Source organism: Gymnogyps californianus, chromosome Z (assembly GCF_018139145.2).
Source record: "Gymnogyps californianus isolate 813 chromosome Z, ASM1813914v2, whole genome shotgun sequence".
Classification (NCBI taxonomy): domain Eukaryota; kingdom Metazoa; phylum Chordata; class Aves; order Accipitriformes; family Cathartidae; genus Gymnogyps; species Gymnogyps californianus.
Window position 1 is genome coordinate 20,110,027 of NC_059500.1, and position 16,932 is coordinate 20,126,958.

Genomic DNA, 16,932 nt, shown 5'->3' on the forward strand with positions numbered 1-16,932 from the left:
GGGAGACTTTTCTGCTCCTTAGGTAAAATCTTGATCACTGGTTGGACAGGTTTATTTTTGTCTAATGGTAACTTGTTTAGTATGTATGAAAGTTCTACCAAATTTAACTTGTGTATCATGGGTAGTTCTGTACCCCTCAGCCTGATGCAAAGCCATGAGGAAGAGTGGATAGGTATATACAGGCTCCTCTGACCAAGGTAGCTGTGCCAAAGCTGATACTCTTTTCAGCAGCTTGTCTCACTTCACTGTAGTAAGTCTCCTTCTTAAAGGAGATTCTCAAATACATAGATAATTCTTAAATGTAGATGGAAAAGGTTTAGAATGCCTTTCTGCAATCTTTATAGTGATGTTGCTGAACCATGCAAAGGAGCACAACCTCATGTAATAACTCTGTTTTAGTTCAAGCTCAGAGTAGTGGTTCTTCTTGACCTGATTATTTTGCAGGCATTTCTTGGGTGACAGAGAGCTATTTGTCATGATCTCTTAGGTCTAACAAACACTGAACAAAATGAATGGGGCTCTTATTTCATAACCTCTCCTTTATATGGAGTTTGTTTTTTCTGTGTGTTCTGTGATTCCCCTCTAAAAATGTAGTATTTCTTTAATTTGTGCAGTGGGACATTCAGAACACTGAAGCTCTTCAAGCTCCGTTGTCCCTTTGGTTGCAGAGACAGTGGCATACAGGATACATTCAGCACTGAAAATACTGGTACTAAGAGAATTTTTTAGGGCAATATTTTTAGTCTGTAGGTAATTTTCCCAGCAGCTTGAATGGTCTGATAGCAAAACTAGTATTACTGCTTCTTGACTATCCAAGATGTCAGCTGACTCTTGTAAAAAAATAAGCTCACTGTGGTGGGTTGGCCCTGGCTGGATGCCAGGTGCCCACCAAAGCTGCTCTGTCACTCCCCTCCTCAGCTGGACAGGGGAGAGAAAAATATAATGAAAGGCTCATGGGTCGAGATAAGGACAGGGAGATCACTCACCAATTATTGTCACGGGCAAAACAGACTCAACTTGGGAAAAAAAAAATTAATTTATTACCAGTCAAATCAGAGCAGGATAATGAGAAATAAAACCAGATCTTAAAAACACCTTCCCCCCACCCCTCCCTTCTTCCTGGGCTTAACTTTACTCCTGATTTTCTCTACCTGCTCTCCCACAGTGGCACAGGGGGACAGGGAATGGGGGTTGCAGTCAGGTCATCACCTGTTATTTCTGCTGCTCCTTGCTCCTCAGGGGGAGGACTCCTCACACTCTTACCCTGCTGCAGTGTGGGGTCCCTCCCACGGGAGACAGTCCTCCATGAACTTCTCCAACATGAGTCCTTCCCACGGGCTGCAGTTCTTCACGAACTGCTCCAGCGTGGGTCCCTTTCATGGGGTGCAGTCCTTCAGGAACAGACTGCTCCAGCGTGGGTCCCCCATGGAGTCACAAGTCCTGCCAGCAAACCTGCTCCAGCGTGAGCTCCTCTCTCCACAGGGCCACAGGTCCTGCCAGGAGCCTGCTCCAGCGCAGGCTTCCCATGGGGCCACAGCCTCCTTCGGGCATCCACCTGCTCCGGTGTGGGGTCCTCCATGGGCTGCAGGTGGATATCTGCTCCACCGTGGACCTCCATGGGCTGCAGAGGGACAGCCTGCCTCACCATGGTCTTCAGCATGAGCTGCAGGGGAATCTCTGCTCCGGCGCCTGGATCACCTCCTCCCCCTCCTTCTTCACTGATCTTGGTGTCTGCAGGGCTGTTTCTCTCACATATTCTCACTCCTGTCTGTGGTTGCCACTGCGCAGTTTTTCCCCCCTTAAATATGTTATCCCAGAGGCTCTACCACCATCACTGACAGGCTCGGCCTTGGCCAGTGGTGGGTCCGTCTTGGAGCCGGCTGGAACTGGCTCCATTGGACACAGGGGAAGCTTCTAGCAGCTTCTCACAGAAGCAACTCCTGTAGCCCCACTGCTACCAAAACCTTGCCATGCAAACCCAGTACATGTGTTTTTAGTAAAGAGGGAGACTGTCAGGTTCACATTGTCTTATAGATTGATTTCAAGTATGCATTTATTGAACTGTAACTTGTTCTGCGTTATTGCATATGAATAAGAAAGTATGTTGTCCTTTGATCAAAAGTACATTTTAGGATCCATAGTGTTTAAAACTGTCATAACAAATGCATAGTAACTAGAAAGGCTTTAAATGTTTGCATGTGTTTAGTTGAAACTTGCACAAAATTACAAAGGCCCACTTTTCTGAAGTGTATATAGAAGATGATGTGTAGTTACTGAACGTGGTGTAGCCAATTTTTTCAATAATCTTTTGTTCCAGAAACAGACATTTGATCAAGGGTTTCTGGTAGTTTTGTGCCAAGCTGGGAGTTTTTATCCGGAATAGAAGGTCTTTTGTCTATGTGAAAAATAACGTGGCTTTATTGAGATAGCTATTTGAAGGAAATACAAATATTCTGTAGCCCTTATCAGCATGTAGCTGGTGCCCTTGCTTCTATAAGGTAATTACTCTTGGGGATAAAATTACTCCATGCTTCTTTTCCAGTCCCCTTCATTTTCAGGAAGGGAGAGAGGGATCCCAGAGAATGTAGATTCTGACTGGGAGCTTAAGGAAGACAAAAATCTGCCTCTGTAGAAGTCCAACAATTTTCTGTATTTGCTGGAAATCAAAATTTATAATTGTTTTGGGATTTCCCTAAATTCAGAAAAACTGTGTACTGAATTGTCTAAGTTATTTGGCTACGGGAAGTGTAGTCACATGAAGTTGTAATTGCTATAATATGTCTGTCTCTAATGGTCTCTGGGGAACAACCAATATCCTTGGTTGTATTGGTCTTTTCTGGGTAGTGTGTAATTATTGAACAGGCAGAGGTTAGTTATCTTACGATGAATGCCTGAGATTCTTTTGGGAATGAAACAACTCTGCTCTTTAATGCTAATTGAAAGGCCAAATGAAGTCAATTTCTTTAAACAGTACTTATCTTCAAACAAAACCAAAAGAACCCCACTCTTACCTTTATAGTAGATCTACTCTTATCAGAGCTGTCATATGTTCTAGATTTAAAATCAGTTTTCTAGGGGCCAGACTTCTTTGTAGTCTGAACCCGTAAAAAATAATTCTACATTGGATCAATTTTAATGCATTTCTTAGTATAAGAACAATAAACATTTGGACCTAAAATTGTATTAGCCTAAATCCTGGAGGTTTTCTAGAAGCTGAAAGAAAAAAATGTCTTTTGCAGTTACAGGCTGTGTTTTGTGGTGATGGTCCTCCAGGAGTCCTAGCAACTTGTCACTGAGCCAGGGTGCAGGATGAAGTCCTTTTCCAGACCTAGGACCCCCATAGGAAGTTCACTAGTCTCCTCGTACCCACTGAATTATCACTGGACTTCAGGGGCAGGATTGTAGCTGCCTTAGATAAATACCTTTTCCTGTGTAAACTAACCTTATAAATCCATAATTATGTGAAACAACGCTTCTAATACAAACTAAGCTAAAGAAATCTTTGCTCGCTTAATTAAAGATATAACTGAAAATAGGATTTTTTTCCATAAAGTCCACGTTATTCTTAACACAACAGTATGGCATACAATGTGTGCTTATGATAAAATTGGCATACAATTTCGTTTTTATGAACCAGAATCATTAACTTCAGCAGTCATGATTTTGTTTGGGGAGGGATGCTGTTTTTTCCCCTCAAATTATATTATTGCATGGAATTGTATCATTTTTAGTAAGACTATAAACTCTGGGTGATAATTTTCAAATTTATTTTTGCTAAACTTTATAGACTGTCAGTTCAGGATATGTAGATTGTCACTTTCAATCTACTTTGTGATTACAGTAATGAGTCTGTGTATCAAACCGTGTAATTATCTTGGTAGCTAATACTGTGTTTTCTGATCCAAATAGATAGTATGTTTCTACTGTTTCAGCATTCCTGTAGCAAGCAGTAAAACTTTCTTTGGAGGGGAATGCAGTGTTTATATGGATGCTTACTGAAGACTGAATGTCTGTTGTTTGACCTGTGTTATGGTTACTTTACTGTGTATGCTAAAAAAAGACAGCCTGCTGAATGAGGTTCTCGTTCTTATTAAAATCAACCTATTTGAATTGAGATGATTAGTTTATAGCTTGTGAACTAAATAGCAAGTATTAGTTTCTTACTAATTTAACTAGCTTCAGGTGACCACCTTGAGAGAGAGGACACTGTGTGCCCTAAAGCTTTATTGTGTGTTTGTCATCTGATGATCATATTACCTTTTAGACAACAGATCCTCTCAAATCTCGCTAAATTGTGATGCACTAGGATCAGTGTACATCACAGCCCTTCCTCCAGCTGATGCTTGAAATCCTTTTGTGTCCCAGCTCGTCCACTGCTAGTTTTTTTCCCAGCTTTCAGAGGTCCTTCTTCCGACAGTAGCAATATAACCTTTGGGTTTTCTGTTTCTCAGGCTTATCTTGAAGAATTCCATCCATAGGAGAGGATATTTGACTACTATTTTTTAATTACTCCAAAGTGATCAGTGAAGAAGTCAGATTCTGAATAACAATCCCCTTCCCCAAAAATTAAAACAAACAACAAAATCCTTTCCCATAGAAGGTTCTTGAGAACATTGTGAATTCAAATGGTGTATCCTAGAAGTAGTTCCCACAGAACTATCCTACAGAAATATCTCCAATGGTCCAAAGCTCATTTTAAAAAAAAAAAAAAAAAATCCTCTTAGAAATTGTTTCACGGTAAAGATTGAAAGTTTATCCTTTCATAGAAAGGACTCTCAGTGAAGGAGCAATTGCCTCAATAAGGTGTTTTGTTTTGTTTTTTTTTTTTTTAAAGGAGAAGAGGTTAATTTTTCATCAGCATAACTTGTAGAAGTTAATGCAAAAGAGAGGAATTATTGTCCCTTAGCAAAGACCAAATAGAACTTTCCGATACATTTTTGTGGGCCATACCTTAGTGTTGCCCATAGATGGGCCATCTGTTGCACACTTGTAACATTTTTGTATGCTTTGCTGCCATCTTACCACTGATCTGTCTTACATAAAACACATACTGCATTGCACAAAACATTTGTTGTGAGCAGTGCTCCTGAAGTACCCGTCTCCATGTCCACCCTGTCTCAAAGAGCACAGGATTTCTGCAGCCAACTGGAGTCAATGTTTCTTTCATGTACTGAAACCTATCAGGCACAAAACTCTACTGCTTATTCCTGCTTGCTTCTTAACCTATGTGGTTGCGTCAGGATGGCATATGGTCAGCAAATGGGATGTTGCAGGGTTGGCAGAGAAATTCAGATAAGACCAGATTGTCTGGAGGGCGCTTACTGAGAAAAGTGGCAGCAGTGGACAACAGGAGTGGAGGAGTGGACATAAACAAGAAGATTGTTGGCAAGGGCATTGGAAACATGGAAACGAGTGAAGGAGAAATGACTGTGAAAGGGCCTCATATGGCTGGCAGATGTGTGATGAAATAAGGGGCTAGATGTAGCCCATGCTCTGAATTATCGTACATTTTTTTGTATTTTCTTTTTCATTTGTTAGTATGCATGTACTCAGTGTCCAAATGAGAAGATGGGGATAGAAAACAGACTAATAAGTAAATTGTTCTTTTTATATGAAGATTAAGAATTATTTTTCAAATTCAGTGTATTTGTGGCAATATTGTGTGTTGATCAGATCAAAGCCAGGTTGGCTTTGTTAACTTTCCTGCGTTCAAAATCTAACAAACATTTTTTCATTTACTTTTCTGCTCCATTTCTCTTGCTGTCAAAGCATAGTGATTTTGTCTTTGTGGAAATACTGAGTAGAAACAGTGTTAATATTTTGGTTTGCTACCTTGTGTCAGGGAGGAATTCAAAGTTAGAGGTAAATACTACCTGTTGCTACAGAACATAATACCCTGTGTAACAGTTTTTTCGACAGCAGTATAGAATGAAGTCAGGTGAAAATGTAAAAATCTGTTTTCTACTAGTCATTTAAAAACTTTTACCATTCTTTATTACATTCAGTTTTCCTAAGAATAATGGATTTTATTTAAAAATAGTATGGAATGTACTTTGAAAACTTTGAATGCACTGCATTTTGCTTGTTACTTTCCTTTTTCTTTAACCTTCTGTGAACTTTATGAAGGACTGCCACTGCTCTACTACAGATGAAAAATTATAGCCATGCCAGGCGTTGTCTTCTGTAACTTAGCTTTTCAGTCAGTTAGACTTGAGAGCAGGCTGTATGTACATGCCTCTCCATGCTGCTTTCTGATCAAATAATAAGACTTCTGAGCCTTCTTCAGTCCACGTGTGGCTTACTCAGAAGTTCCATAAGGAGTCCCTGAGAAAGATAACATCTTTTCCATGATTTTATAGAGGAAAAATGAGTTCAATTAAAGCTTTCTTAAATTGTTTCAAATTCACAACTAATGGATCAAAAAATAATGGAATTAAAATGCAGTTATATATGTAAAGGGTCAAAATATATTTTAAAATAAGAACAATTTCTTACAGTGAGATAATTTGTTTAAAGTACTGTTGAAATGAATATACCTGCAGTCTGCATCTGCTTTTTTTGGTTTTATCTGTGTTCTTAATGGGAGTCCGTAGTACACAAGAAGCCTCTCACATGCTCAGTTTGATTTCAAGTACTTTATACCTCTCAATTACTGTTACATAATTTGGAAGCTAACCTTTTAAATGTAGTGTAAAATTATGCAGATTGAATGTTCTAATAATATTTGAATTTTGTTTCAGAGCAAAGTAGAAGAGATGATTTGGAAGCTTTAGGTCATATGTTTATGTATTTTCTCAGAGGGAGCCTTCCATGGCAAGGTTTAAAGGTAGTGGTTTTTGATATCTTCTGCTATCCTATTTTCAGATCATCAGCTTTTCTTGCCATGATCTTTTTCTTTTTGAAAGTTTGTGTGCAAGCTGTATAACTTCAGAAGCTTGTTTTGTTCTTGTATCATAGGCTGATACATTAAAAGAACGTTACCAGAAAATTGGAGACACAAAACGAGCGACCCCTATAGAAGTACTGTGTGAAAACTTCCCAGGTAATGGCTGCTGTTAACAAAAATGTTGTTGTGTGTTGATTTAGAAAACGAAACTGGCATACATAATTGTTTAATATCTGGTTTTAAAAATAAATAAAATAATGCCTCCAAATGCTTGTATTATGTACTATGGTAACAGATAGAAAAATTATGTTTTGAAGCAGCAGTAAGCTAATGCTGGTGTTCTTCAAAGGTAGATTCTTCTAAAGGAAACATTAAAAAAATTGATATGTATTCTTACGGTGATCAACTAGTCTACACTTATACCTTCACACATAAAATTTTGCAAGCGTTTTCAGCTCAAATCTGATATCATATCCCTTTTTAAAACAAGCTGCATTAAGAACAGCTTGAAATAATATTTAAAATAACTTGCAAGTAGTTTCAGGTGTCACTTCTAGTTCTGCTTAAGTGCATAGAATCGATGTGTTGGAAAATTGGAGAGAAGCAAATATGACATTTCTTAAAAGTTGGACTAATCAGCTTCGGACATGGGACACACCCATGATATGGACATGATTTTGCTAAAGTAAAAATAAACAGCTTGAAAACTAATCACAGTATCATTAATAGGCAAAATGGATTTGCTGAGAATAGCTCATGACAAACTGATTTGACTTCCTCTTATGAAAGGAAATGCTGTCCACAGCAAGCCTTGTGGACAGGAGGTAGATGTTTTATGTCATGAAGTCTTAGTACTTTTACTTATGATGCTCTTTTTGAATATCCTCACAAGTAATCTTAAAAACATAATCAAGGACTCAACTATGGGAGGAAGAGTGTAAAACCATTTGAAGTAGTTAAGTACATGGTTGCCAATTTTGAAGCATGAAGTGGTATTCCACAGATATCTATGCTGGCTCTGTTCAGTATTTTTGAGTGCCTTGTATAATTGAGAATGTTTATTAAACTTGCAAATGGTAAGTTTGAAATTAGTAGGCTTGACAGTGGGGTTAGAATGAAAGGATCCTGACACATTACAAATACAGTCTTAAAAATATAAGGTATAGTTCAATAAATCATATTCAAGGTAGTATATGATGATAGGATCAAATCCAAATGAAGAATTGTTGGGTAGGGAAAGGTTCCTTAGGTAATGACTCAAAGTCAGTCAGTCACAAAGTAAATGCAAGTGAACAGTGTCGTGCTGCTATATTTTTAAAAACAAACAAAAAAACCCCTGTACTAAACTGGATTATATAAACAGGATATAGCCTGAAAGACACATGAATTGCCATTTCCACTCTACTTGATTCTGTAAAGCCTCAGCTGAAGCGGTATGTTCAGTTTTGGGGACGGTACTTCAAGTAAACGTATCCTATTTTAAGGATATCTCATAAAGAAGTGGGAGCGCTTATATGCCATATTTGCTAAACCTATCGCCAAAGACGGAAGGAATGAAGATTGGTTTAGTCAGGATTGTGAGGGAGAGAAGTTCTTCTGTAGGTTTTGGCTGCTGCAAACATGAAATAAATCAGTTTGCTACATCCACAGCAGCTAGGACAAAGTAATGGATGTAATCCAAAAGAGTTAAGTTTAGACTTGAACTCCTGTGTTTCAAATATAGTGAAGAGCATGAAGGGATTGCCATTGCCAGGGAGACTATGGAGCTTCTTTCACTGGAGTTGTATGAAAACAAACCAGACGGACAAGGCTGTAACCAATTTGCTATGGGATAGGGTGGTGTACTAGATGGCCTTTTGAAGTTCTTTCCAACCCTGTGGCAAAAATCAGTCCATTAACAATTTTTCTTATGTTTTTCGTTTCACTTTCTTCTGTGTATTTTAAAAAAAAAAAATCAAGTGAAAGTGGCTTTTGTTACAGAGCTTAGTGCAAATGTCTGAACATATGTTTTGTGAATTGACAAAAGTTTAAATGTGGGGAAAAAAACCTGTTCTGGAATGTAAATTTTCTGCATTCAGTAATGCATACATGTCTTGCATGTTGGTATTTATGTAGTTGCTGGAATCCTTGGAATATCTAATTTAATGTGTATATGGTGCAGTTCCTGGAAATAATTATGCATAAGTAGCTCCATATATCTAGTGGACTGTTTCCACCAAATTTAATCAAGTACATGCTTGTTGACAGGACTGGATCTGAAAATAGAACAGGGAAAAGGTATTTGACCTTGGAAAACACAAAAGATAAAAGTCTTTGATAATACATACGTACATTTTCATAATAAATATATTCTTGTATGTGGAAGTTTTTGCATGTCAGATATCCTAGGATTTTCTACCTTTTCTTGTCCGTCTTGTCACTTAAGGCATAGAATAGAATGAGAACTACATCCACCATCATTTTAATTCTTTTCAGTCAGCCTGCAGACTGAGCTAGCTGATGTTCTATAAGGCAAGAGAACTCTCTAGTATCAGTGAAAGGTGCTATGGTCTTTGCCACACTGATCTTTTTCATCCCCTGTTCTGTGGAATTGTACTGTCTTTGAGTGTGCAACACTACTGCTGTTTCAAGCTTTGTATAAAATATGAGCAAGGATTTAAACTGGAGTTTCTGCTTCAAATACATGATAAGGGTGGTATTTGATTTTTTGAGTCAGCCAGTTGTAACAGATTCAGCTGTGTTAAATGGCGCATTTCCAGCCTTCATACCTCTGAAAACATGCCTTACATGCTTTGGTTTCCAGTTTACATTGGGAAAGTATGGTTAAAGAGGTCCCTAGGAAAGTGTCAACATGTCTCTTTGTCTTCTTCAAATACTGATCTGCTTGGCTAGTATTGCTGAAGAGTCTTGCGTGTCTGCTGAGCTGGACCTTAGGTGCCAAGGGATTCCTCCTATCCACTGCTCCATCTGTTCATGCCTAAAACATAGTGCTTAATACTTTTTTTTTTTCCAGAACTGAGTAATATGGGATGTCTTGGCACCATTGTCCTGTGGTGCATTCTTGACAGCACCAACGTGATGCTGCTTCACAACTTTTTGTTATCAAGCTGGTCTCAAACCTTCACTTCTCCCTGTTTCTACCCCACTGTCTCTGAAAGAGTTTAACTTAGCATAGCTCAGTCTTAGCACTGCCTCTGCACTTCTCAGCCATCCTCTGTCAGAAGATAGGCTTCTTACAGCACCTTGTTTGTACCATAAAATGTCAGCTTCTCCACACTTACTGGCATGCGGTGTGTGGGTCAGGGTGAGTGTGCAGTGATACTGTTTGTGCTGCTTCTGACATACATACCTCTTAATAGGATCAGTGAGTGCTGGTGGCATCTACTTTTAACCTTATTTGTCCTCTGACTTTCTGGTCATATAGAGGTGCCTTCTCTTGTACTTTGGGACCATGTGAACAGCCTTTTTGGCTTGAGAGTGAGGAGTTGTTGCTTTTCTCAGAATGGCTTGCCAGTGGGTGGTTTCCCACTCTTTCATGAGCTACAAAGGTTCCTAAACAAGTTAGATTTTAAGAGCTCGGTTCACCTGGAACTCATGTCCCAGGACTCAGGTCAAGTGCTTCACCTGATCCGTATCAGATTGTGAGAAGTTGTTGCAGTACTCTGTTCCAAACCACTGCAGTGTGATATTTTTTTTTTCCCCTTTTTGTTTTTCTTTAACAGGAAGGTGTAGATGGATGCAGTCTGAATGAACCAAAAATTTAGTATGGTTAGGTTGTTGCTGTCTTCATTCTTCCAGTACTTCAGTTCATTCTTATAATACCTTCTGGAGTGGAAGGACCTGTAGGACTTGGTCTTTTCTGAAAGCTTGTTAACATTTATCTGTTGTCACCATCTGCTGTTTTCTCACTGTTGTATTTCCACATGCCCCTCATTTCACTGATTCCTGAACAAGTTACTGCAAATGTAGTCACATGTCTGAGCAGTTTCTCAATGGGATTTGAAGCTTGTGCTTCAGATGTTCATGGGTCCTCCCTTTCAGCCCTTGGAGTCTTGTCTTCTATCAATAAGGATGCTTGCTCCTTACACCTATTGTCTCAGAAGCCTTTCATGGCTTAAAGTCATTATCAAGAATGGGACTTCTGTATGCTCTACTCATCTGCCAAGAGGTTTGTCCTGGAACTCCTGTCTTAACTAGAAGGTTCTGGCTGCTTGTGCGCAGTCTGTACTTCATACCCTTTAATGACTAGGAAGGCTCTTTCCTTTTATCTTTACAGGTCCAGGCCCTTTCAGAAATCTCCCTGGTTGTTTCTACTACTGGGAGAATCTTATAATTTCCATGTAACACCTGCATGAATGAAACTCCATTTGTATGCTGACATGGTACTTAAACCGCAATATTAAACTGACACTGGTCACAAGTCATTCTACAAGAGCTCAGGTAACCTTAGTACTTCTCTGCAGTGTTTCTGTTCAGGATATTTGCCACTTCTGCTCAACACCTTCACATAACGTGATGCCTGAAGCATTCAGTGCTATTGCAGCCTTCTGTAGTCATACTACAGTTATAGCTCAACAGAGCCTATACTGAGTGCTTTTTGTCAGGACAATTGGAGTTGCCCACTTTAGAACATACATGCGGATCCTCTCTTAAAGAAAGGAAGGTTACATTCCAGTAACAGGTGTTCTTTGAGACATAGTCCACCCTGTACATTCATATACCCCCTTCTTTGCCCTTCCTTAGGCTTGTCTTTGTACAATTAATTGAAAAAAATAAAATAAAATTGAAAAGTAGAGACATTTCTGCCCCCACTTTTTTGGCATACTGTGCATCAGGATTGGCAAGTTGAATAGAAGATCTCAACAGGTAATGCAAAGGGAAAATTAGTGGGGGGGTCACTTGGTAGGATATGTTTACAATATGGCAGTATATTTTGAAAAATATTATTTCTATTATGTAACTTTTCTTTCTGGTAGCTCAGATGCACGGTGAACAACTGTTCAGGTTTTATGGTGAGAGGTAGAAGTTGCTTTAAGATGTAATAATAAATACTGTTTTTTTGAGTGCCGTTAAAACAAGTATGGCAATTATGTACATTTCTTATTTATATAGAGGAAATGGCTACATATCTGTGTTATGTAAGAAGGCTAGATTTTTTTGAAAAGCCGGACTATGACTACTTAAGAAGGCTCTTCACAGACTTATTTGATCGGAAAGGCTATATGTTTGATTATGAATATGACTGGATTGGCAAACAGTTGGTGAGTACAGTTAAGCTATTAGTAACATACTGGGGTTTTTTGTGTGATGAGTTTTGAGCCAGTGTTAGTCTTGAGTTTCAGAATGCATGTGCATCTCATGGCTGCTATTAGAGTTGTGAACAGCTGCTATTACAAACCCATTTTCAGATGCATTTTCAAACATTAGCTTTTGGCTTGAGATGTTTCATATTGAGTCTCTTTCCGAACATGTACTCTTAATATCAAAGTAAATCTCTGTTCAATCCAAAATGAGGTTGTAGGAATTCAGACTGTTTTTTGAGTTGAAGGAGGAGTTTAAAACTTTGCAGGTGATTGTCATTATTTTATGTATTTTCTTGCTTTGGGGGACTTCCTTGCTCCCAGTATTTTTAAAATGTAGAGCAATCACTTCTCTGCGTCTGAGGTATACTCCAGATATTTGTCAGTTCATTATGAAGAAACTGTCTATACTTTGTATGCACTGTTGTAATGAAATATGATGTAGAATGTTTCCATCACAGTGCATCTAAAGTTACAGAAAATACTGTGTTTATATTCTTTAAAGAAAAGCTAGAAGGTGAATTTTTCAGCACCTCAAGTTTTTCCTTGCTTCTTTTTAATAAATATGGAAGGGATTGTGTGTGTAAGTTGGACAATTTCGGATTATGCTTTTTACCCTGAAGTTCCTTGTGTGACTCTCTGAAAGAATCATAGTATTTTATTGCTAAATCTTTTTTCAGTGTTTAGCATTAAAAATTACTTTAAGCCTTTCTTCAGGCTTTCATCAGAATGTCCTAACTGCTAACTGCAGAAAATATCAGCCTAAATTCTTCCAGAAAATTAATACTGATAGTACTCAGAATTGCTACTTCATGATATTGTGTAAGTCTTGGTTTGCCTTTTTTCTCTTTGGTATTAGTAAATACCTAGTGAAGCTTTTGCTTTAATTTGATAATTTTGGGTTATGGGAAACTGTCAGATTTAAAGATTAATTTGTTACAAACCAGTAACTTTTGGTAAGACTTAGAAATTTATTTTTTTTACCAGTTGCTACATATTATTTATATTTGTAGCCTACTCCAGTGGGTTCAATACATTCAGACCCTGCACTGTCTTCAAACAGAGAAGCATATCAGCACAGAGATAAAATGCAACAATCCAAAAATCAGGTAAACTGCTCATGTAAGATTATCAGTGTTACTTTGTCTTTTGTCTAATGATTTGTGCTATGTTGTTGCTTTTATTAGAACTCCAAAATAAAATTGACTCCAGGTTTTCTTTGTTTTTTTCTTTCATTTAAGTCGATCCTTCTTAATGTATTTCTATATCTGTAGACCTTAAAATGTCCTAAAAGGTTGCTTGTTTGATGCTATGATATAACGTAGCTTACATCAGTAATGAATTTTCTGTCTGCTGATGCTTCTTTAAAATTTTTTTTAGTTCTCTGTTTTTAATCACTGTCTCTTCCCCATATGCTATGTTATCTTTTGGGGTTCTGACATGTATGTATAACATTTTCACTTTTTTTTAAACCAAGGTAATGACCAAGGTGGTAAAAATGTTAGGAATTTAAATCTGTGTCCATTTACCTAAGCTAAGTTACAGGGTTGTGTTGGTGGACTTTGTTTATTAGCAGGAATTTTGAGTTTTAGCTACTTTACTTCTCTATGAAAATGTCTGAGTAGGCATACATAAGTAAGTATGCAGATAATGTTGATGTACAATCTGTATAGGAATTGAGTATGTAGTGCTTCTGTGCTTTAAAAAAAAAACAATTCATGCATTAATTATTATTTATTATTTTTTGAATTTTTATTTTTTCTTTTGCATATACTCCTAATGCATTCAAAAATGATAGTCAACAGACCATAGGGCAGCTTGGGACTCACAGCAAGCCAATCCACATCATTTGAGGGCTCATCTAGCAGCTGACAGACATGGTGGCTCGGTACAGGTATTTTCTGCTTCTTTGCATGACTTAATCAGTCATTTTGCATTATATAATACTAGTTGCCTGTAGTGCATGACATGATTTCTGTTTTCATATTAAGCCTGCTTTCCAGTAATGTTCAGAATGTTCCTATTATTCCTTTCTTCACAATTGTCAAACTGAAATTAAAACAGGTGCAGAATACTATGGATCTTTTTGTATGTGGAACTTGTGCTACATGTTTCTTAGTGAAAGCCTAAAACAATGGCACTATCGCTCTTTTTGAAGGAATATACACTTACATCAGTGCAAGCAACTGAAGTTTAGACTTTTGATGTGTTATTTAGTTGTATTAGCAACTAAACCACTGTTGACTGAATTCAGTGTTGTTCAAGTCATGTTTTTTGTTCCTTAAGCAAACTTCAAATGAAAGTCTTAAGTAGTGATTTTTGCTTGAACTTTACTACTTTTGTTCAAACAATAGTTGACTAGAAGAATGTTTCCCAGGGCAGTACTTCACACTTATCAGTGGAAAAATGAGTAGAAACCAACAGTTTTTCCTTTGTTAATAGTTTGTTTCATCTTCAAAGAGCTTTTTTTCCTGGTTTGCTCTTAATTTTACTTTTTGGTGTCTTGCTCTTTGAATATATTTAGGGGCGAGATGGCTGGGAAAATACATAAGGAAATTAAATTTAATATAGAAGGATTCAAAATGCCAGCTGCAAAGTCTGTGTGAGGTTTTGAGCTTTAGTCCAAAATGAAAATAATTCAGCTTTGTAAAGCGTTATTGGGGGGCGGGGGAGAGGAAATTGTGTGCTGCATTTTTGATTCTTACAATCTAAGTTACATATATTTCTTCTGAAGTTTTGTTTTGGAAAAAATTTGTCAATGTCTGAAGAAAGAATGAGAAGTCCAGGGCAAAAAACCCAGTGCTATAATCTCACCAGTGTGATAATTCCATATCTTCTTTAAATGCTTTGTAACTCAATTAAAATTTAACATTCTCTAAATTTTGCTGCTTTAGAAACTACTGTTATGTGTCATATAAGAAAAGCTAGTAGATGATAGTTATCACTGTGTATCAAGAACAGTTTAAAAATTGTTCTATGCTTCCCATTAATAAATATTTCAAAAACTTTACCTGTATATTTAACTTGAATTGCAATAGTTGTCTCAATAACATCAGTTTTAAGGTAGTGTCGTGGTTTAACCCCAGTCAGCAACTAAGCACCACGCAGCCGCTTCCCCCTCCCCCTCCCAGTGGGGTGAGGAGGAGGAAAGCAAAGGAAAAAAAAAAGTAAAACTCGTGGGTTGAGATAAGAACAGTTTAATAACTAAAGTAAAATAGAATACTAACAATAGTAATAATGAAATATAATAATAATAGTAATGAAAAGGAATACAACAAAAAAAGGGGGGGGGGGGGGGGGGGAATCAGTGATGCACAATGCAATTGCTCACCACCCGCTGACCGATGCTCAGTTAGTTCCCGAACCGCGATCCACGCCTCCCGGCCAGCTCCCCCCTGTTTATATACTGGGCATGATGTTCCATGGTATGGAATACCTCTTTGGCTAGTTCAGGTCAGCTGCCCCGGCTCTGCTCCCTCCCAGCTTCTTGCACACCTGCTTGCTGGCAGAGCACAGGAAGCTGAAAAGTCCTTGGCTGAAGAGAAGCGCTACTTAGCAACAACTAAAACATCAGAGTGTTATCAACATCATTCTCACACTAAATCCAAAACACAGCACTGTACCAGCTACTAAAAAGAAAGTTAACTCTGTCCCAGCCGAAACCAGGACAGGTAGTCATTTGTCTTTTGAGAACAGTATAGTAATGCGGAATCAAAATTGGATTTGAATTTGTATCTTCCAAAACTACATTTATTTTTTTATTTTTATTTTTTTTAGGTTAGAAAAATACATATTTAACTTGTTAAATTCCAGTTAGTAGAACTTTCAAATTGTATATCATATCACTCTTTTGGCAATAGTACTACTTAAGAAACCTTTTATTCTTTCTCAGGTAAAACATAACAATTGCAAGAGATTTTATTCCATTGTAATATATGTTAAATACCCTTTGGGGCAGGGAGAACATTTTCTAGGAAATACCAGTAGTATTCCTTTCTATTAATATAACATTCTTCCTTTTTTTTCTCAAAGGATATGGACATTCTGAGTTCAGATCACATAGATCAGTTGAGACTAAACAGTTGCCATGTAAAAAGAGCAGTGTGCAAAACTGCAGCCATTTGGTCTGTGTCTCTGAAGATCAAGTGTTGCACAGAAGGGTATTTTCGAGCCAGCTTAACTGGGTTGCTTTTTAATGTGGAGTGGTCATGCTTCCTCATTAAAGGCACTTATAAAACTACGTAGTATCTTCAGTTTTGTTTTGAAGTTTGAGCCCTTGACTGTTGTCAAATACCCCTTTGTTGTAGTGATACTAACTGAATCGTGCTATTAGGTTGGACAATTAGCTAGCTAGTTTAGCTGGATTCCTAATTGCCCTCAAGAAGACAAGTTCTAAAAGTGCCACAGATAATTGTTCAAAGGGAAGTTGAGTCTAAGGTATGAAATTGAAGTGTATTTATTTTTTCTGTGACATTAGTGAGCCATTGCTCGTCTTTGAGATCAGTTTTATGCTGAATTATCTGTTTTCCTGCAAGATATGAAAGTCTGGCAGATTAATTTGAAGTGACAATGGAATGTTTTTTAGGTCACTGCTATTAGTCATCTGTAATACTACTGCTGATGTTATCTCTGGGATCCTTTTATAGAAGATTATTAAAATGTATTAGCGATTCTTCACTGTGACATTAAATTCAAGTGGACTGAATGTTGGGGGGGGTGTATGTTAGCATATATTTTTATGCTCTT

The 16,932-nt window shown here is 37.7% G+C and overlaps 1 protein-coding gene across 6 annotated transcripts in view; it reads left to right on the plus strand.

Moving 5' to 3' along the window:
- The window catches only part of CSNK1G3 (casein kinase 1 gamma 3), a 65,858-nt gene that overhangs the window by 34,257 nt on the left and 14,669 nt on the right, over positions 1-16,932 (plus strand). For 4 of the 6 annotated variants that reach the window (XM_050912767.1, XM_050912768.1, XM_050912770.1 and 1 more), the window contains exons 6-10: positions 6,741-6,826; positions 6,958-7,042; positions 11,999-12,147; positions 13,200-13,295; positions 13,985-14,080. In XM_050912767.1, coding sequence (XP_050768724.1) covers positions 6,741-6,826; positions 6,958-7,042; positions 11,999-12,147; positions 13,200-13,295; positions 13,985-14,080 — 512 coding nt within the window. The remainder of the gene's footprint in view (positions 1-6,740; positions 6,827-6,957; positions 7,043-11,998; positions 12,148-13,199; positions 13,296-13,984; positions 14,081-16,932) is intronic. The other 2 variants (XM_050912771.1, XM_050912772.1) reach the window with 1 other exon arrangement.